This window comes from Micropterus salmoides, unplaced genomic scaffold (genome assembly GCF_014851395.1).
Source record: "Micropterus salmoides isolate LMB-PRFRI ecotype aquatic unplaced genomic scaffold, ASM1485139v1 Ms_hic_scaffold_15, whole genome shotgun sequence".
Lineage (NCBI taxonomy): Eukaryota > Metazoa > Chordata > Actinopteri > Centrarchiformes > Centrarchidae > Micropterus > Micropterus salmoides.
Window position 1 is genome coordinate 29,544,723 of NW_024040596.1, and position 22,603 is coordinate 29,567,325.

Consider the following 22,603-nt stretch of genomic DNA (forward strand, 5'->3'; position numbering starts at 1 on the left):
TGGGCTGATCAAAAACCAGACGCGCTGCTGCGTGCTGAACCATTTGTAAGGGTTTCACCGCACAAGCTGGAAGACCTGCTAGGAGGGCATTGCAATAGTCGAGACAAGACATAACCATGACCTGTACCAGAAGCTGGGTGGCATACTCAGTGAGGTAGGGCCTGAATTTTCTCATGTTGTATAGAGCAAAGCAGCACAACCGAGAGACAGCAGCCCAAAAACGTATAATATAATAATTATTCCGTTATCACGGGAAAACGGAATAAAAATTTTTTTTAATCGATGGCCGTTTAAGGCTTCCGTAGATACCGATACTTTTTACATATTTTATTTCTAGTGTAATGTGACCCCCCTTCAGTTTCAGTATGAAGGAAATAAAGAGTAGGCTGTAGGCTTACCAATTCCAAATAGCTGCATAATGACAAGACATCAAACTACTGTCATTCTTTAATTACAATAAAATATCGTGCTCAGAACTGCCGCTTCATAACATCATCATATTATTTTGACTTAATCTCAGAAGTTCGCGAAGTTTGCTTTGTTGCCAGTATTTCACTGTCTTTACAGACAGCATCATTACATTATTACCATCACAGCTAAAATACAGCCAGATGTGACTGCTTTTATAGTCAGGCAGTGGTAAAAAAGAAAAGTCTTCAGTCTTGATTTAAAAGAACTGAGAGTTTCAGCAGGTTTCTGGGAGATTCTTGCAGATGTATGGGGAATAAAAACTGAACGCTGCTTCTCCAGGTTTAGTTTTGACTCTAGGGACAGAAAGCTGACCTGTCCCAGACCACCCGAGAGGTCTGGATGGTTCATAATGCAGCAGAAGATCAGTAATATGTCTTGGCCCTAAACCATTCAGTGCTTTAGCTCAAGTTACTTATTTTGGACAATTGGACAACAACAAATTAGTTTCTTCTAAATTGCATTGCATGTTTTGTCATTGTGCAAGTATACCTTTCTCAAAGCTTTTACATTTCTTGTTGCTATTTTTCAGAACATTTTTAACAAATGCTTTCAAAAAGTAGTGGGGACATGTTGCCAGCGTTCCCAGTGTCTATGCCTGGCTCGTTTACCCGAGGGCCAAAATGCGGCTGCGGCGTTTTTGACCAGGTCCTCCAAAAGGTCTCCTGTGATATTGACCTTGATTTCTCTTCACTGGCTCCATCAAATTCAAAATCCAATCCAAGGTTCTTCAAGGTGATAACTTGCAGAGCTCTGCAGGGTGAGACAGCTGCCCACAGCCCTGTCTCACCAGCAGGCCCCTGAGGTCCTCTGTGCAGGGTTTGCTGGCTTGAAACTAAAAAGGACTGTGCTTTTGATGTTGGGGCTCCTAAACTTTGGATCTCTCTCCCTTTGGTCTTAAGATCTGAGGACACATTTTAAAAAGCAGCTGAACACCCACCTGTTGGATGCTTTGTTTCTTTTGTGAAGCACTTTGCCGTCTACAATCTCTCTAAAGTTTCTACCTTCCTGAGGTCAGTATTAGATCGGTCCATCCATATTTTTTTAAATAAAGAAAAGAAATTAGTCCTTCTTACATCTCAATTAGGCAGAGGCCATTCACGTTGATGTTGCCAGTCTGGAAGCACGTATGGAGAGGAGTGATTGTACGTATTTGCATGAATGTGTTGGCTTCATCTTCTGACATCTGGCTGCGTTTCTGACACAGTAAATATTGTCAGTAGTCTGACACAGTTGAGAGTTTTTGGATTTGAATCGGATTCAGGTGTGTGTTAACGTGAGCCACTGTAGAGTATGTAGACTACATGCTGTGTGCGTGTGTGTGTGTGTGTGTGTGTGTGTGTGTGTGTGTGTGTATGTGTGTGTGATCGTCTGTCTTTGTCTTTGCTCCTCTTCTCCACAAACTCTCATTCCTCTCCTCCTCCTTTTCTCTACCTCTTTCATCCAATCATCCATTCAGTGTGCGCCTATGCCCTCTTGGGAACTCATTTTCTCCTTCTCCATTTCCACTCGCTCTTCTTTTATCAATTATTTTCATATTGCCTTGCTTTTGAAAGCATGCACACTTAGCTATGAACAAGGCCGTCTCTGAGCCTTCACACGTCCTTTGCTGTTGAAATGTTGCCAAAACATTATTCAGAGTTCTCTTTTCTTATTAAAAACCAAAGAACATTAGTCTCTGGCCTGTCCTTACTTCTCATAGGAAACTCAGATTCAGCTTCACACTATGGGAGGAAACTAAATCTGTTTGCACATTTTGGCTCCAGAAAATGAGGAAAAGGACTGATTGTTTTTTTGTGTGCAGTGGTCAGACTTTTTGTTTCGACAAATACATCACAAACCTCAACTGCAGCGTCTCCTGGTGTGTCTGTAGATCCAGTCGGCATTGGTGGAAAGTACATTTACTCAAGTACTATACTTAAATACAATTCTTAGGTACTTGTACTTTACTTGAGTATTTCCATTTTCTGCTACTTTCATCCACTACAGGGAAATATTGTATTTTTACTGCACTACATTTAGCTTTAGTTACTGTGCACATTCAGAATAATAAGTATGTTGTTGAGGTTTAACAAAGAACAACATCAACCACTAGTTTTTTAAGTGTAACTGGACGTTGCATATTTATTCTTGCTAACTTGACCTCGGAGCCCTACACATGCAAAAAACGCCCTGGGATGAGAACAGGTTATAATTACAGATCAACCTACCATAGGGATACAGCAGCACAGCAGGTTGCAGAGGGCGTTTATGTTATAGAGAAAAGACCAGTCCCTGTGGGATCACTAAAGTCTAGGTACGGATAGGGGATGAGAAAGGGGGTGTCAGGCTACAGGCCCAGGGCCCACTTCTGGTAGTGCTCTCCACATGTTTAAAAATATATTGTTACTTCCTGCACACAATGTAGTTTATTTAATTTTCTCTGCAAAATCAGGGCAATTTCTTTTATTTTGCATTCAACAGTCAACAACTTAAAGTGTGCAAACGTCTTAAACACTTCAGCCCTTTAGAGGAAGGCGGACAGCTGATTCTAATGTCACTGCTTCCCATCACATCTGAAAGGAGAAAGCTGAGATAAGCTCAGGAAATAATAAAATTAAGGACTGCTGAATTACATTTCGCTGCTTCACTGATAGGGTCCCAACGCTCGATACACAATAAGTCATTTGCAAGTAACTGAGTACATGCATGTTGCAAAATGTTCCAATCTCTTGTTTCACAAATAATTTTCACTCCCATATTGCAGCTGTACAAATCCTACAGTCTCCTTGCACACTCATGCACGGCGTGGTGTTTCTTTTGATCTGTTAAACGTGTTCAAATTAAAACAAAATAAAATGAAATGTTGCAAGTAGGAGCTTGCATGTTGGGACTGTGGTATTGTGCGTGCTGGCTTCCTGTGGAAAAATGTAATAAAACAGAGCCACTGCTAATGTTCGTAGTAACAGCTGTGGTCTATGATAAATCAAGATGTCCTCTGTGGAATTTTTTTTTCATTCTTCAGTTTCTCGTCTTCAGATCAACATTTCATAACATCTGTTAGTCATTTAAATATTACACTCAATGTTAAATTATTCATTTAACATTGAATAATGATCCGATTACAATTTGTAGGAGAGTAACAACTTAATTGGTGTCAATCATTTGGTTTCTCATTTTAACTTTTTCATTCCCTTTGTGATTTTTTACTCTGTCTGAGCTCACACTGTGGTGTTGCAGTAAAGCTTCCCTCTTTGTGTTTTGTTTCGAGTGTAATATAAGTTCAAGTTTAAAAATGCATGAGTGCATGTGTTTTGTTTCATGCATGTTTTGGCTGTGGATACAAGAGTCATGTGTTGACCAACAGATGGCACATGTTCCAGATAAAATTCACTGTAACTCAGACAGTGAGTAAGAACAACACACACAAAAACATGTCTCTGACTTTGTGTGTGTGCTGCTGTTTAGCTGGAAGTTCAAAGTATACAGGTCTTCCACTTTAGTTTTGTTGTTGTTCCATGGGGCTCCAAGCTGGTGAAGACCTCCAGTCGGTCACATGAAAGCCTCCATTGTGATTAACAGTCTGCAGCATGCAGCCGGTGCAGTCACCCAGGTTTAACCTCCCTGAGAGACGACCGGAGTGATCGACTCTCTTCTTGTCCCTGAATCCGTCTGCCATGATACTCTGCGCTCTCTTCTCCTGCAGTTTATCTGGCCTCACCACATCAAAAACAGTTACACAATGAAAACACCCAAAGTCATCCTGCAATCCTCGCTGGATCTCTGGCTCCACGGCTTCATCCTTTAACTGCAGGAAACATTTCATCAGAGTCAAGAAGGACACCTGATATTTCAGTCAGAAAGTAGTGGTTAGGTTCTGTAGTAGAGTTTATAATGCCATCATCTCCACCAATGTTTGTTTTCAGTCCAGTGTGTTTGTTAGCAAACTTTCTCTATAATGCTGACAGAATTAGTAGACTACTTGATAATTTGACTGGCAATTCTTAGCCCATCAATTTTCAGTCAGTCACAGGTTCGAATGTGAAGATCAGCTTCTTTTGTCAGTTTTCATCTTTGTAAATTAAACATTGTTAGCGTTTAAACTGTTGGTTGGACAAAATGAGCGATTAGAAGACTTTATAATTTATACTCTAGCAGTGGATTTTTAAAATAGTGCAGCTAATAGAAATCCCAGTTATATAGGGCTGAAATGAGTTTCCGGAGCCGGCTGAAGTGGTTCGGGCATCTGATCAGGAGCCTCTGGAGGTTTTCCGGGCATGTCTACCTGCTATGAGACACCGGGGTGGACCCAGACCACGCTGGAGAGAGTGCATTTCTAAAACCTAAAGATATTAAATTTACTATCACATTCAAGGAGTCAACCTTCACATTTGAGACAGGCTAGAGCTTAAAAATGATTTAAATTACTCTCAAAATGATTGCCTAACTTTGTGTCATTTGATCAGTTGGCTAATTAATTTGCTGTTGTTTTTAGTTACAAAGTGTCTTTTACATTTTAATGTAAATGTTACCAAAACATTTGGGCATGTGAGCAAAGAAAGCAGGCTCCTGAAAACAGGCAACAGCTAAGTTTATTTTACACTGTTCTATAGACTATGAAAAGAAAACACTGATAGAGTTACTGATCATCATCCCGGCAGACGTTTTTCTCCTGATTTCCACCAGAAATGAAAGACACGTGACCTCCTTGACCCAATCAGAGCGTATGATCTGCTGTGGTGTCTGTATTGTAAATCACTTAAATTATACATTTTCCATAAGCATCACCTTATCACTGCAACACTGCGACTTCTTAAGGCTGCATTAAAGCGTTCCAGCAGCTGAACAGGAAGAAAATCAAGTGTCTTTTCATAGGTTGAACCCTGACACACAGCTGACTGGGTGTAATTGGTGTCAGGTACTGAGAAACATTGACGCAGCCTTTCCTGTGGTCTGACTCGTCTGAAGAGGGAAAAAGGTGACAACGCCAGAACATGTTGAGTGTAAAACTACAGCAGCACTTTCATGAAGACAGCTCTGTCTGCTGCAGCATGCGTGGGAGCTAAACATCGCTTCTCAGCAGGCCCTGTGGGATATTTGTCTGTGTTTTTGTTTTGTGGTGGTGGTGTGGGGGGGATAATTCACGTCAGCTCAGGTCATCACCATCAGAGGTTGTGGAGCCGGTAATAACGTGATACTATCAGTCCCCGAGGGGGAATTCTCTTTTTTCTCTGTGGTTCTCTTCAGGGAACTGAGTACAGAGGATCAGCTACAATGTGACATCCTGGCTGGAGTTTTGTGAGGAGCAAACAACACAGGGACCAAACACAAGGCAGCCAAACCTGTGTTAATGCGGGTTTATGCCCAGTAGCTTTGAATTGATTTCCTCTCATCCGTGCAGCCAATTATTTCAGTTAATCTCGTGAAAATCTATCTGTGTACGCTAAACTGGCCTTGACATGAGTAATCCATCATAGCAGACACGCTCTGACAATCAAGGTTTAAAGTGGAGAGGAAAGTTGAATTGTCCTCACTTTGTGTTTATGGAAGTATAACCTGTGATGACACTGCAGCTACTGTGCAAACGTTTCCATTTCTGAAAAGAGGATGAAGCACTTCAGACATATTGGTGGCTGCATCCACATTACTATGAGCTCCGTCCTCACTAGCGTCTTGCCTAGCTGCATGTCAGAATTGATTTTCATTCATAGTAAAACAACTCGTAACTCATGCATGCACGTGGTGTAAACAGGAAGCAAATTGTCTGCTCCACATCAGCAGAACATTTGACAATAGAAGAAAGTACAACTAGAGACGAACAAAGAACAGAAATGGTGAAGAACCACAGCAGAGATTTCTTTGCATGGATCGACAACGAGGTGGAACTGTTACTGAAAGGCCATGTGATAAAAGCCTGATGAATCAGGGAAAGATATTCCATGACTGATAAGACCCAACAAGGAAGCCAAATGTGAGTTTTAAAACAAAAACATGGTCAGCAGAGTTTTTAAACTTCTCGGTTTTAGTTCTTCAGAGTCACCGTTTTAGTGTGGACCGGAGGCGGAAAAAAGTACCAACTTTCTTGAGGAAGCTTAAGAAGGCCAAATTCCCATGCCATGTTCACAAACACAAATCACAATCTGGCATGGGATGTGCACGGCCCAGGACCAAGGGTTCTGCAGCAGAAGATCATGGTACCCGTATTTGAGAACTAAGTAGCGCGTCCCATTCTAAATCAATACGGGATGCAGTTTGTCCCGTATTTCCAAGTTGTCTTCAATGCAGCATCCCATGCAAATCATCCCACCCGCATTCTGTGAAGACTTGTCCTATTCTACCCATGATTGGCTACTACTCGCTGCCATTAAACCATCAGGTTCAGGGCCAATCGGAGTCCGATAAGGGCGGGTCTCTTAGCAGGGAGTCGAGTTGAAACCACGGTGGCGGCAGCTCCAGAAACCCCCCCACGTCCCCTCTGAAACAAAAGAGGATGCAAAAAGTACCAACGAAATCAAGAGTGGGAGAAATCGACTACTAAAATAGACTACTTGATCAGTATCAAGCCAAACGTCACAACTTGTCGGCCAGTGTTCTGTGTGGTGCACGGTGGCCTGTCAGACGTGTGACAGCATGCCGAGGCAGTGTGATGATTTAATAACACGTACTCATTTTCTCATTGATTACTCTGGATATCATATGCTGCCTATTTGTCTAGAAATATTGTTACAATGGAAATGAATATGCCTACATTATGGTATGATTTGTTTTTTTAAGGTTGAGACACATTTAATAAGAGATAAGAGAGATATAGGCTATTTAATACACATTTAATGGTAACTATGTGAAGAATACAAACAACTATGTGTTATGCTTAACCATCTATAGAATTGTATCCTTCAATACTATAGAATTAACAATAAGCCAAATTAAAACTAAAATAAATAAATATATTAACTGACCAATCATAAAAATGGTGATGATAAATTAAATTGAGAAATGTTTGTAGATAAATTATTTTGTTTGGATGGTTGCAAACAATGACATATATTTTAGCCACAATCTGTGTTCACACCACCGTTTTCAATTACTCAAGTTCATTAGCAATTTCCCATCCTGTCCATCAACAGCCACATCAGGAGCATCGCAGCATCCACTGGTTATGTTTTCCAGAATGACCAACAAAGTGACAGCTTTGCAAAAGTCATTCCAATCGAATCGTATCAAAGCATTTGTTTAAACCTATTTATAGTGAATAAGTTATGGACATGTTGATTTAATAAGTCAATAAAATACAGTTCACACCCTATTTTTTGTGTTCCCACTGTCACACATTGTTGGCCTCTGTTATTATTATTGTCATAGCTGTGTTTTCAGCTCTGACAGAGTTCATCTGTTCACACTGATTTCAATAGCACATAAGTTATTTTAATGTCCAGTGGTATTAATCTTAATACTTTTTTAATATTAATATTATATAAACATTGCCACCACTGCCACACCATCAGGCCTGTGGTTGCTGGGCCCCCGAGGGGTCTGGCCCCCGCTGCAACCCTACCAACATACGATACAACAACACAGGATACTCTCAGTAAAATATTTGTGAAATAAATTAGTTACGAATTTGGTTTTAACCGTTCTGAGGAAATTAAAGTGTTGTGGTCCCTTCTTTAAAATAGCATCAGTACTCTGTCACCACCTCAATCTCCTGTCCTGTGATCCTGGAGAGGATTTTAATGATTTGACTGAGATGGGCACCCGATAGCTCACCTGGTCGAACCCAGCCCAGGGATTTGCAGCATGTCATCCCCTCTCTCCCCTGCCTGAACCCTCTCTTGTATCTCTATCAAATAATGCAGAAAATGAGAAGGTTCACGCCTCCCTTCTCTCCCTCTGCGCCCTCAGTGACAGCACCAACGTCATCAATCAGAACCAAACAGTCCAACCCTAATTTAGGAGGAGCCATCACAGCAGAAAATGGCCTTTAAACTAAAATGCAAAACACATTTAACATTAATAACACAATTATTTTTTTGTATTGTTCTGATGTTCTGAACAGGCAGAAACATTTTGGCATAAACTGTCTTTGTTCAGTAGCAAGTGTCCCTGTATCGCATCACGCTGAGACTGATTCTCGCTGTTTGTAAGTTTCCAGAATCTATTACTGTTTACTGAATAGGACATCAACAGGAGGGAATTCACATGGCAGAGCATCCCCGCAAAACTAGATGAAGGCCTATCAGGTAAAGTTATGTAGCCTATTATTTTAACTTAAGTTAAATAGGCTACAGCTGTGTAGCGCACAGAAGCTGTTGCCATGGTTACTCTGGAGCGCCTGGCATTTACTTGCAGTTTGCTTGTCTCACATCCCACCCATCCTGTGACCCACGGTTTGACTGTATGTGTATTCAGAGCCATTGAGCTACGGACTTCTATCTCCAACTAAAGCAGAGCAAGACGGAGAGGAAAAATCTAAGAGTTTTTTAGTTTACAAGAAAAAAACTAACCAGAGAGAAGCAGAGAAGGCTGTTGGTGACTGGATAAAGACCAAAAGAGATTCACAAATGCAAAACCAGTCGAAACAAACAGGACAGAGAGAGAGAGACGGAGGTCAAAAACAATTTGAGTGCAAGATGACCATCAGAGGAGGAAGATGAAATGAAAAACTGAGAGAAAAGAGAGCAGGAGAGATGAGGAGGAAGAGGCTGGAGTCTGGCGGTGACCATGGTGACATCGAGCGACACGGATGAGTCATCTCTTCCCAAATAATAAAAGCCTTGATCAGGTCGTCCCCCACCTCTCGTATAGAGGAAATGACAGGAGGAGGAGGAGGAGGAGGGTAAATGCTTCCTCCTCACCCTGAATACCCCTGATGATGTGGCTGTAATCCCCTCAGCTCAGTGGCTATTTTTGTCAACACTCTCAGGGGGAGGGTCCTGGGGAAGTGGTGACACCTTGGCTGCAAAACATCCCCCAGTTTCGTATGGGTGTTTTTTCATCTGCCGGCTTGAGTTTGAATTTTCTAATTTGAGCTGACTCGCTGTGTGCTTTCACGCTGCTGTGTTAGCGCTGAGGAAGCAGGACAGTGTGTTCAGAGTGTATTCCAGCTGTGGAGACAAAAAGTAAAGTGTTGATCTTATTTTGAAAGAAAAATAGGTTTGATTTTCATCATCCATTCGTTCTCAGCTGATGTCAGGTAAGTGCTGCTGCAACAGAGCTTCAATAGCAGATCTAAAATATCAACACCCGCATCTTTGTTGAGGTGACTTGGCAACGTAGATTGCGATGACGCAGTTGGTCCGGGAGTTATCAGGGAGACGCGGGGCAAAGACAGATGGACACATTGATCATCACTATCTCATCAGCAACACATTCTCACTCCAACTCGTCACATATATACAGTATGCTTGGTCAACACCGTGGTGTCACTTTGTAACGCCCTGGCTACCCTTTAGCATTGTTTTTGGACATGTAGTGCTCCCGCGGTCAAGTTAGCAAAACTAAATATGCAACTAAACTTGTTGGGTTTAGGCAAACATCATGGTTTTTGTTAACTACGTTACTTAATTTATGTACTGTAAAACTTTATTTGCTTAAATCACTGAAGTCACCCTGCCAATATTTGGGACAGGCATGTTGATTTTGGTTCACACAGGAAACGAACACCGGTCTCCTGAGTGAAAGTACAGCTTTTGGCCCACCTGTCCACCCCAGCCACCTCCTTACTCTGACTTTTCTGTTAATTATGCCTACACCTGCTTGTAGCGTCCATAAATGACACTACAGGGCTTCCCCTAGTGCGTTGAACAATGACTCTAAGGGGCTTCCCAGTGCGTTACAAATTGGCGCCAAGGAGTCTTCACCATGAGTCCATATTTAATGCCTTGGGGGTTCCTTTTTAACTAGCATGGATAGCGGCAACTCCTAGACGGCCACCTATCTCCACCAGAGCAGAGACTTTGCTGATCCTGAACCACCAACAGTCCAAAATCTAAAAATAGAAAATGTTACCGTGTCACCATAGGAACAGACAAACTACAGCCTAGACTGGTGAAAACTGAATAGCTGAGACTAATATGCCCGAAAATGTATATCCTATGATGTCATTTCCCTCTGCAGCTGAGTGATTTCTGGACCAAATTACAGGACTATATTTAGAGATGGCTGCTGTGGGCGCAGCTCGATGGCCATGAGGGAGAGGACTGTGTGTGTGTGTGACATGTGACGTGGATGTGTAGTTGCAGCCTGTGCACCTGCAGCTCAGACAGCGTGGACGTATCTGGAGCGTGTTCTCAGTCCGAGGCATGTTTTAAAGCCTCGGGCCAGGTTCCATCTGTATGACTCATTCCATTTATCACCGTGTGGTCACTGTGTAATTAGCTTTTTAGAGGCTACGAACAGGCAACCAGTCCATGAGCACCATCACTATGGCTAATGCTTTTTATTACAGACTGCAGTGGCATTAAAACAAATGCAGTCGGCAGCAGGGACGAAAACAAATGTTGTTCCAGTGTGTCATTAGTGTCCATTCATATGAAAAAGACCAGCTCTAAAGCTAAAAACACAGGAAATAATTAATTATAGTTCGGCTCTGTTTTGTGTTCAGTGACTTTTCCCAAACAGACAGAAAAAAAAAGGCATAGCCGACATGCAAACAAAAACAGCACATAGCTTACATGCAGCATTTAATTAAAGGTCAAACAAACACTCATTCCATTAATGCGGGGGAGAGATTTTAAATTGGCCATGGCCATCTATTTTAAACTCACCACTGAGTGAGGAACTTGGATCTGTTTCTGCATCTGTTTCTACGTAACTTGATTTCTAATTGCATCGTAAAGTCGCTGACATTAAGGGGAAATGCCTTATTGTGGAGGGCAGTAAAGTCTTAAAGGTTAATTAGAGGATGGTTAAACCTGGGCTCTATTTTTCCACATATGTTGGTGTTTAAGTGACTAGTATGTACAAAATGTTTTGAATCCGTGCAGTTGGTGGTCGGTATTCCTTCGGGGCGATTGCGCTGGTCAAAATGGCGTCCACAAAAAGTGCTTCTTTTTGCCAGCGACAGGCTCCGACTGTTACACAAGGTGTCTGACAACATAATGGAAAGGATCCCTATGAGGGACTCCCGGTAACCCCCAGGAGTTTGTTGTGTTGAAGAAATGTTAGGAAATAAAGTCTTGCTTGCAGCTCCTCTATGTACACAAGAATCCACTTTGTGTCCCATTTCTTTCTCACTTTTTAATCACACGAGGTACAGCTAGAGTCTGGACTACTATGTAAAATCAGTTGTGTGTTGATGAGCTCTTTGTGAAACCAGGGAACACAACCAGCCACATCAGGTGCCAGTTGACATGAGTTAACCTGTGATTACATGTGACTTCATGTTTACAGTTCTTGTTTCATTTGTAATAAATAGGCAACAACCAAGATAATTTCCTGTGACATTTTACTCTTTTCCGACAGAAAGTTAAATCCCGTTTCCACTCATCTGTTTTATGCCCTGTAAAAAACAAAACAAAGTTGAAAAATCCCCAAAAGTTTTATGTGGCATGTTATAAAATGTGATAAAAGATCAAAGTCCTGCTGTCACTTATTACCACAGGCCTCCACTCCACCAGAAAGAAAAAAAAGGCTGTGCATACTGTACATATCAGTAACACTGGCATGGTTGCATGCAACTCATAAAAACACCACAGGGTACATTTGGTTCAGAAGAGACATCCATCCATTAATTAACTTAAATGCCATCTCAGGTGGGATCCAGCAACAACATGCACACTGACATTATACAAATATTCTGAATAACATGAATAGAGGCAGAAATGCTGTTTATATTCTGAACAACAAGACGAGGCAGCTTTTATCTATAGAGCTCATTTCCAGAGTTTCTGCAGCTCCATTAATGTTGTGGTCACCTTGCATCCTTCTGAATGAATTTGCATTAAAGTTGTTGATGCCTGCATTTCATTTAGCTGTAATGTTTTAAAATATGCACCTAAATGTGTGAAATGGTTTAATGGATATATAACTTGTGACGGAAGACAAATGAACTGAATGAACTCAGCGTCACAGCCACATTCAACCCAACTCAGGTGTTGAGTTGAGTGGGAAAGTGTCAACATACAATAACTACAGGATTACTCTGGTAAAAACATACAGAATTATTAGGATTGCGTTATGCTATGTGGTGTTTTCATCAAACAATTGTCACTTTAAGTCACTGCTCCATGTACGGCAGCGTTTACAGTAAACATGAAGTCTGTTTCCGCTGCACTTTTAATCAATACATCAGCTTTTCTTCTTTAGACAGGCGTTAAAATATCAAAACTCTTTTTAAGTTTTTAAACAAGCACACCTGTTGGATGGTGTTGGACCTTGTGGGCACAACATGACCTGAAGCTGACAGTGATAGAACCAGGAACATGTTACTTGTAAGTACTTGAGCTGGAAGGATCAGTGAGCAGCATCACTGTAGACCAGAGACTATAGGGGTTTATTATGGCAACAAGAGAAGTGTGAGCAATTCAGACAAGCTGGTTGGGTTTTGTGTAAAGAGTGTGGTCACAATGGCAGACACAGGAGCAGTCACAATAACCAGAACCATTTGTATGTTTTCAGCCTCTTGAAAGGGTTGTTCAAAGGTTTTGTGGGAAATGTCAGAAGCCACAAATGTCAGTAAGAGGTGTACCAGCATCGAATGAGATCAGATCCCAGATACTAACAACACATTTACACAACATTTTTTTCTCTCTTCACCTTTCCATCCGTCCACTTGTGCAGATTATGGGTGGCCGCTGCCCTCTGACCTTTGTCCCATATGGATCTACCTGGATGTCCTGTTCTCCACAGCGTCCATCATGCACCTCTGCGCCATCTCTCTGGATCGTTACATCGGCATTCGAAACCCGATCTACCACAGCCGCTTCAACTCCCACACCAAGGCCCGCATCAAGATCATGGCGGTGTGGACGATTTCAGTGGGTAAGAACACACACACAGAAGAACACCATGTTAAAATGAACGAATTGTGTCAGTAGAGGTTTGTTTCTGTTTGCGTCTGTGTTGTCTTCAAGCTCGGACTTTTGTCGTAAATCTACAGAGTTTATTAACACGGTACAACAAAACAAGTTAAGAAGTTGCGTTTGAAATGTGGGGGGCATTTTGTGTTGGAGGAATGAAGAATTTCATATTCACAACATCAGATGCTCTTTTTAAACAGAGCGCACCGCTTAGACAACAGCTCCTACAGAGTTTAGGAGTTCAACAACATTACATTTATGACATACCAGGTTGAGTGAAGTCACGTGACTTAGGTAACGTACTTAAAGTCCAGTACGCCTGTCGCTTGGACTGGTCATTTCCAACGTTCACACAGTATATGTTATTTTGGGACAACTGACAATCGACCTATTTTGTTTAGTTATGAGGGCTGGACATACAGACCATCTGCAGACACCAGTGCAGTGGTGGAAGAAATGTAAAGTACTAATACCACACTGTGAAAATACTCCCCTACACATAGTTCAGCATTCAAAACCTTACTTAAGTAACAAAAAAGGTAAGTACTATCAGCTAAATTTGCAGTATAAAGAGTAAGTAAAATGTTCCAATCAATGTTTCTCTATTAAATCTGATGTTTCTGGATTAATATTCCTGCTGCATTCATTTACAGCTGCTCATTTTAACTCCTTTATATCCTGTTGGGTAGTTTAATCTGCAGCAATGCATCATGGTCTATAAGATCGGCATGTATTTGCAGCATTGCTGTCCTGTGAGAAACACGACTCCCTAAAAAACAGCCTGTTTTTGTGACGATGCATTTTCCTGCTGACCTGTGGGCCCACCACCAGCAGGGATAGGCACTGGGGTCGGGTGCTTTGTAAGCCAGGCTGCAGGAAAAACTACTCCAGGCATCACAGACTGGTCCTAGCTATGTGGAATGTCACTTCTTTGGCAGGGAAGGAGCCAGAGCCAGTGGGCTCACCTCTACACATAGCACGGGTTAGGAACCAAACACCTGGAAATAGGCTGGACTCTCCTTCTCCAGAGTTGCGCGGCACATACTCACACTGGCTGAGCACTGCTGTGTTGGACTTTTCTTAGAGGGTCTTCTCTTTGTGACTATGAGTCTCTTATCTGGGGGGGAAGGTTCTGTTGTGTGTGCTTGTGCACCAGACAGCTGCTCAGAGTACCCGGACTTCTTGGAGTCTGTGGTTGGCGTCCTGGAAGCGATTCCCTCAGGGGAATTTATAGCTCTGCTGGGAGAGGCAGAGGCTATTAAAACCTGTAATCTGAAAAGTAGCTAAAGCTGTCAGACAAATGTAGTGGAGTAGAAGGAGAAAGTTGCATAAAATTGAAATACTCAGGCTACAGGTACAGTACCTGAGTAGTTACCTTCCACCACTGTAAGTGACAGGAGAAGATGAGATGTATAAGGAGGCTGTAATGGAGTTGGCTGAGAAGTCAGTCCGGTGTAGATCGGAAGGCAGCAGGAGGAATACTGAACACAGAGTTTTGGAGGAAAAAACGGTGAATTCTAGACAGAGGAGGCAGCGAGAGAACACAAGAGGTGGTTGAGCTGAGGGTTGAGTATGCAGGAGGACAAGTGGCACAACACTTACTATAGCAGTATAACAGGCAACTTATTCACAGGGAAATTAGGCTGAAAAACTCAGAACTTGCAGTTCAGAAGCAGGATGCTGAAAATATGTTGAGAAACCCTGAAATTTTTAGGCCTTTAATTGAATAGTTTGTGCTTTGCTCAACAGACAGATTTTCTCTGTTTCCCATCAGAAAACCACACACAAATAGGCTTTCTGATGAAAGCAAAAGTGACACGCCTGTGGGAAAATGAAGGTTAAACAAACCATCAACAAGATCCAAGGAGAGAGAAAAACAACTTAAATAGTATTTCATTTGATTTAGTGTGTATTTTATATTTCAACATCAGGGTTCAGAGGTTTATATTTTGTTTGCTCGATGAAGAGTAAAGATGATTTAAAACAATAGTTACATCCCCACCTGTATGTTCAATATGATTGTTTCTCTTTTTCATACTGGTCATGAAAAGATCTCTTAAAGAAGTGATGTACAGTATAGGAGATGGGAGACAAAATGCATTAGTTCAGCAGACGCAGAGTGCAGTATGGAGTCCTTATTCTACTGTAAATGATCCCAACATATGATTTTACAGTATGTAGGCCAAACAACAGAGTTAGGAAATCTACTTCACAATAATTACACTGGCAGCACGGTGTTCAGTTCATGCAGGAGAGTCCAAACTTTCCAGCAACAACAGATCAATACAGACAAAATCCTACAGGACACTACACAAAACATAAAAGGAGACCATCAGGAAAACTTGCACTGCTCACAATTATTAAAACAAGAGGTACTGTAGGGTGAGGTAGGTTGTAACAATAAAAATACACCTCGTGTATAGGTAGGGCTGCTGCAGCACCCTCAGCACACCGACTTAACACAGTTATGTGACCAAAAACTCTTTCAAAGTACATATGGGCATGTGAGAATTTTTGTAGAGTTCAAAAGTTGTTTAAAGGGTCCTGTAAATCTCTTTCCAGGAAGATGTAAGCAGTGGCAAAGCCAGGGGTTGGCCAGTGCTGGTCATGGCCACCCCACACAGCAATATATTGATCTATTTTTTACTTGGCGCTAATGTCAATGACAAATAGATTGCATTTCACATGGCTGCTTCACAATAAAAGCGACCCAGAGTTTTGTCAAGTAACTGCTTTTAATGTGAAGGAGCAGCAGTAAGGCATGTTCAGTTTGTATTAGTGGGTAAATTCCAGCATTAGCAGCTCCAATATGTTTGTAGAACGGTAACCACTGTAAACTCATCGGTAAAAAAAGTGACAGGACTTTTTACTACAGGCTATTTCAGCGCACATATAAGTTGATAAGTTTCAGAAACCTACTAAAACTGAAAGATGTCCGTGTTTGTGCCCTCTAGTGAGTCACCATTGTTGCATCTGAATTGGGTCTTTGTTTCTCTGAGCAGCAGGATGTGAAACTGGACTGTAGCTCAGTGCACACCAATTTACAGTATTTTTCTAATCCACTGAGTTTTAAAGTGCTGGACACTCAAATACAGAGCTTGGTTTCAAGTTGTGATGCATGGAGAAAGAATCTGAGAGCCAGGACAGTGAAAGGATTAGCCTTGGATTTTAATAATGTGGATGTTTTTGCACAGCAGAAGGGAAGTAAAATCACCTGGTTTAAGGTAAGACAGCTCAGTCTGACTGTGTTCAAATTTATGGCTGCAGGTTTGTCGCATAATATTTGGCAGGCTGTAAGATCAATACATAAATAAATATCAGGTCCTGTATTACACTATGATGACCTTGGTGTAGCTGCCAATCATAATTCAGCTTAGTACAAAGCAGTATAACAAAGTATACATAGCATAGCATAACAAAGTCCCACCCAGGGTAAGGGGGTTATGGTCCAGTTAGTTTCCTCTAGAAATAAATTAAATGGCACTTCACTCTCATTGCATTCACAGTTTAAATTCATTTAATAAATACCCAATCAATATTAAATATTTTTCATATTTGTTGGTGTGTATGCTCTGCAGACCTCCGTGTGCTCAGTCAACACCCCTTTTTGCTATGTTACAATGATGTATTGGGATTAATTACTTGGACATGTGCCAACTGCACACTGTCTCATTTCATCATCATTATTGCCAAATTACCCATACCATTTCAAGGAAAATCATATTAATGTAACAAATCAGTTATTTTCTAGGAAATTATAAGAATCCATGGCACTGGTAAAATGAACTCATATTTGACACAACAGACGTACACAGCAGCCCATGTGGGAATAAACTCCAGTTGTATTTACACATTAAACTCAACATCTCCTACAAGTTATTTTTATTTGATACTAATTTGCAACAGCAAATACATTTTGCTAGAAACATAATGAGGAAACATGCAAACAGCTGCTTATATTTGCTTATTTATTTATTTATTAAAAATACAGTTCATTTTCCTACAATATCTCAGTGTTGCAGGAAAGGCATGTTTATTTGTTTGTTTGCAGCAGAAATCAGATGGCATTTTGGCAACAAAAGACAAGAAAAACGGACAACAATGAACACAATTTCAGACACAGAGACTTGTGACCGTACCCAATCATTATTCATTAAGACATTTCATTAAGAAATCTGTTGTAACCCGAGGAGCATCCAGAAGGCAACAGTTCAAATGAAGAGGCAAGGGGGTGTCCCTGAGCACCTCCAATGCTGTTTGCCTTTTTTAGTGTCAATTTTGGGACTGAATCTGTCAGTCCGTGTCCCATTTGAGTTTGTGGTCGAGCACAATGCCAAGGTACTTAACTCTGTGATAGTTTCCCCATATAAAAGAGTAGCTTTAGGGGATTGTGCTTTTCAACAATCACTTGACATCTCCTTTGTTTTGGACACATTTAGGATAAGGTTATACTTCTCACACCTGTCAATGAAGAAGTCAAGTTTGTCTCCCTGTCATATAAAAGAATGACCAGAGCGGTATCATCTGCATACTTAAAAAGATGCTTATTAGGAAAAGTGCTGATGCAGGAGTTTGTGTGTTGCTCCTATGCAAGTGGTCACCTTGTCAGAGAGTGACGAGCCGACTCTGACCTGCTGTATTCTGCAGCTAAGAAAATCAACAATCCATGAGTTCAGACCATCTTCAAGTAAAATTTCTTCAGTTAAAATTTGTGCTAAAGTACTGGGCTCAATGTTGTTAAATGCAGAAGAAAAGTCAGCAAATAAAATTTTGAGCTTTTTGAATTAGCCTGAAGTTTCCAAGTTAATGTGCAAAGGATGCTACAGAGTTGCAAAAGCTTCTTCCACCAATTTGGATGCTTGGTAAGCAAATTGCATGGAGTCTAGTAGATGCTGCGTTTGAGAGATTTTGTAGATTATTTCATTAAAATTTTACCAAAACCTTAATCTTTCACCAACTTCATTTTGTTACCTAAACCTAACAACACACAGGACTTAGCAGTGGTGTAATGTAAAAGTAGTAATACTTTTAATACTCGTCAAGTCATTGCATTTAAACTTTTGACCATCATTTTCTCTAGTGACACTGGACTGGCCCAATCACATCTCTTACTGGCTCCCACTCCCTCCCTCTCTGCTCTCTGTTTCTTGCGTTGCGGGCCAAAAAAATAAAGAACTCTTCAGACGGCTGCCACCAAATGTGTGGAAATTTCCGATATGTTTGCTATCAGGGATGCAGTAGCTTCAACATCAGACGTAGCGCAGTCAAAGGCACTTGAAGGAGTAAAGGAGAACCGTGGCCACTGCCAGGCAGACGAGGAGGCGTGTGATAGCGAAGCAGAGGGCCAGAGTCCCTGTGACAGGCCCAAGGGACAGATAGAGCAGGAGGTACGCATGGAGTATCCCAACCTGAAGGGACCTGTTTGAACCTGTTTGAAATGGCAGTTGTCCACATCACCTTTTGAAAGCATTTGTTAAAAATCAGCCAGGGCTGATTTTTTGTCCCAGTCCAGCCCTGCCTATAATATCATTTACTAGTTGCTTTATATTTTGTATTAACAGTCCGAATCTGAAACTAACTATCAGCTACATATTTCCATCTGAGATGTGGTGGAGTAGAAGAAGAAAGTAGCATAAAATGGAAATACTCAAATAAAGCACAAGTTTGAGCTACCATCCACCCCGCCCAAATTTGCTTTCTTCTTGCTGTGGTGTGTTCTACAGGTTCACAGTACGTGTGTTGACTGCGTTAGTGAAGGGATTGGTTGTATTGTTGTTTTTGTCCATTTCTTTTAGCTTATAGCATTTGTCATATTTGTGCCTGTGTGTGTATTTGTCTAGTTGTTTTTTGTGTTTTTAAATTAACAAAACTAAGAGCAAATGCCAGCAGCTGTGATGTTGATTGCTTAATGACAACATGCTGATGTCCAGCAGGTAGCTATAACGTTTACCATGTTCATTTTCTAAGTGTAAGTGTGTTAGCATGCTAACAGTAACTAGCTCTGCAGTTATTTTGAATTCATTACAATTCACCCTAAAGGGAACATGAATGTCTGTCCAGAATTTCATGACTGGATGATTTGATCCATCAATTAGACTAATTGGACCGACGGACATTACTGTCCTTAGAGCCACACTGGCATGGCTTTAGAAGAAAAGCGCCAACCTAAGAGACATAAAATGTACTACACAACTCTACCAAGAACAAAATTGGGCACACTATGTGAATTCTTCCGTCCAAGGCTCTGAAAATAATTAAGTGTTCAAGGTGGAAGCACACAGTCCATCTACGATGCCCTTCTTCATTGAAATGCCCTCCTCTTTGTAAGTGGAGCTCCTTGCAGATGGACAAGAGTTATTCAGAAATGCTTTGGTGAAATAACAAAATACAAAAAATAATCCAGTTCAAATTCCAGTCCTTTGAGTTTGTAAATACTTAAACTGAAACCTGTCCATGGAGAAGCCACAGTTAAAAGCACAAAACTGTAAGGAAACACTAACTGTGTGAGTAGGAGGGCAGTCAGCTGCTCATAAGATGCAAATTTCCCTTGTTCAAGACAAAAGTGACGTTTATGACTCCATATAATTTTTAAGGAGGCGAGGGAACAATCAGGTCCTGATAATTGGCTTCTGCCTCTCTGGCTTGTATCCAGCTGTTCAGGTCAATGGACCTAGATGAGCAGGAAATGTAATGATGGGGCAGCAGACGAAGGCCTGCTCCCACACGGTGGTGGAGGTGGTGGGAGGGACGAGCAGAGTGCAGATTAGCTCTGTACGGCCGTTATTTACACTCGCTTGGTGCAAACAGGGCGGAGAATAAAGCACAGTATGACAATCATATATTTCATTTTCAGCTGATAATACTTCAGTTCGCAAACTGCAAAAATAAACCATCAGTTATTTGATTGAACTTGAATTACCCAAAAACTTTTCCACTTCCCTGTCTTAATTGATTTGTTTTTCTCATTATTAACCGACATGCATTCGCCTAATTAAGATGAGAAATGGTGGAAAAGTTACGTTTTGTCCAGGTGGTAGAGTGCCCAGATATTATTATTATTGTTGTCAAATGAATGGATGGCAGGAACATTATAGCTCGACATTAATGATTTACAGCACACAGAGTAACTGAGTTATCCTCATTTTGGAAGATAAGAGAAGAGACGAGCAGCTGTTTGTTCTGGAGAGTGACGTACATGTCAATAGTACAGGATGAGAATATGAAGAGAAATGTCACTTTGAAAAATACAATGTCACTTTTGCATGGTTGGATTATTGAACTGAACCAGGGGCTGTGTTTCAAGTGACTGTTGGAAAGTCACAGAGCTCAGTTAAAAACAAAGATGTCCTCATCAGGATTTTTGTTGTTTGTTTGAGTCTTTTTATTACATACTGTATCTGCAAAACAATTCCAATCCAGTGATTGTTTTTGCTTACTTTATCCTTCCTGCATGCTGAGGCTGCAGAAACATTTTATACACTGAAACAGTAAAGCAATTTAAATTAGACTGCATCTGACACTCTTTTTGATGGTTTCCAGTAAGGTCTGTATTATTTACTGTAGTATTTCGTATAATATCTGTGCAGAGGAGAGTCAGTGTGGATCTGCTGTGGCTGGAGCTTCAAAACAACCACAGAGAAACACAAAACTACTACAAAGAGACACAACACAAAGCAAAACGACCGCAGACCATAGACTGTATAAGTGGACATAGTCATTGTGACGTCACCCGTTGGTTTGTGGACTGAAGTTTTGAAGCCCTGAGTTTGGCTGATAGGGCGCCGCCATGTTGATTTTTTGCAACCAGCGGCACCAGACATGACTATATTTGGACAAAACTGTGTAGCTAACGGCCGTGTGGAGGTGCATCTGTAATTCACGTTAACTGTCATTTTAACAGGATTGAGAATTTTGTCTAGTGAACAACTAAAATGTTAAAACTAAATGTACTCACCAGCGAAAGTGAACAGCCAACTCCTAATCAACTTTTTTAAAGGTGCTGGTTAAATTTACACAGTGCCATGGGTACGAGTCACTCTAGCCTGATTGACAGGTCGCCATGGTAACAACTTTTCAGTCATAGATAATCCCACCCTGAAGCATACTCTGCTTTCTGGTCTATTTTCCTCTAAATGGGACCATAATTTACTAAATGAACATCATATTGTATTGAAGAAGACATGAAACTAGCGATTGAGACCATAAACTCATTAGGAAAGTGTTTGCTGAGGCCCCATTTTACCATTATTTCTAATGAAGCCGGACTTCTATTTGCAACCAGAAGAGGCGCCCCCTGCTGGCCATTCAAAAGAATGCAGGTTTAAGGGACTTCGTGTCGGCTTCACGTCTCAGACCGGAAGCTTCCCGCTTGCCACAGACGTAAAATGGCCACAAAGAGATAAAGAGATAAGTAAAACAATAGAACTCTGGTCCCATCCAAGAAACAGTCCGGCACATAACCTCAAACATTGGTTATGTACACATAAAACAAGCCAGTTATAAAATGTTAATTTTGTACAGAGCCAGGTGAGCTGTGTCCTCTTGTTTCCAATCTTTGTTTGACACTAACAGTCTCCTGGCTGTAGCTTCATATGTACTGTACAGATATGAGAGTTGTATCTGTCTTCTCATCTAATGCTGAGTAAGAAAGCCATAAGTGCATTTTCCAAAATTTGCTGGAAGGAAGAGGGACTCCCAGTAGGCGACTGGGTAAACCAATCAAATCAAATCTTCAACTCAGGAAAAAAAAGGGAGAGAACAGCTGGGACCAATAACTTTCTTTGTGTCCCGTTGTGGTTGTTTTGTTGTGGTTTAGAATATCAGTGTAAGACAGGACGGGATAAGCAAATGAAAATAAATCCACAACAGAACGGTCCAGAAGGACATTTGACTCCTGAGTCACACTCAAAGCTTTTGTGGTGAAAAGAAATGTAGACGTGAGGCGTGTGGGATAGCAGCAAGTGTGTCGAAAGTACAGATTCATGGATAACGATTCACAGGCACTGCAACGATCAGGTAAAGAGGAGGTTTAGGCATGATCAGTATTTCATCTTGAACTGGAGAAACTCAGCATCAAACTCAAAGAGTGTCTCTTTAGTTGTTGTCTAAAAAGTGGACTGTTCCTATTGTCTGCTACA

General features: G+C 41.2%; 1 protein-coding gene across 1 annotated transcript in view; it reads left to right on the top strand.

The window, feature by feature from the left end:
• Positions 1-22,603, top strand: part of LOC119903404 (5-hydroxytryptamine receptor 2A-like) — an 81,531-nt gene that overhangs the window by 31,563 nt on the left and 27,365 nt on the right. The window contains exon 2 of the mRNA XM_038719548.1: positions 13,228-13,428. Coding sequence (XP_038575476.1) covers positions 13,228-13,428 — 201 coding nt within the window. The remainder of the gene's footprint in view (positions 1-13,227; positions 13,429-22,603) is intronic.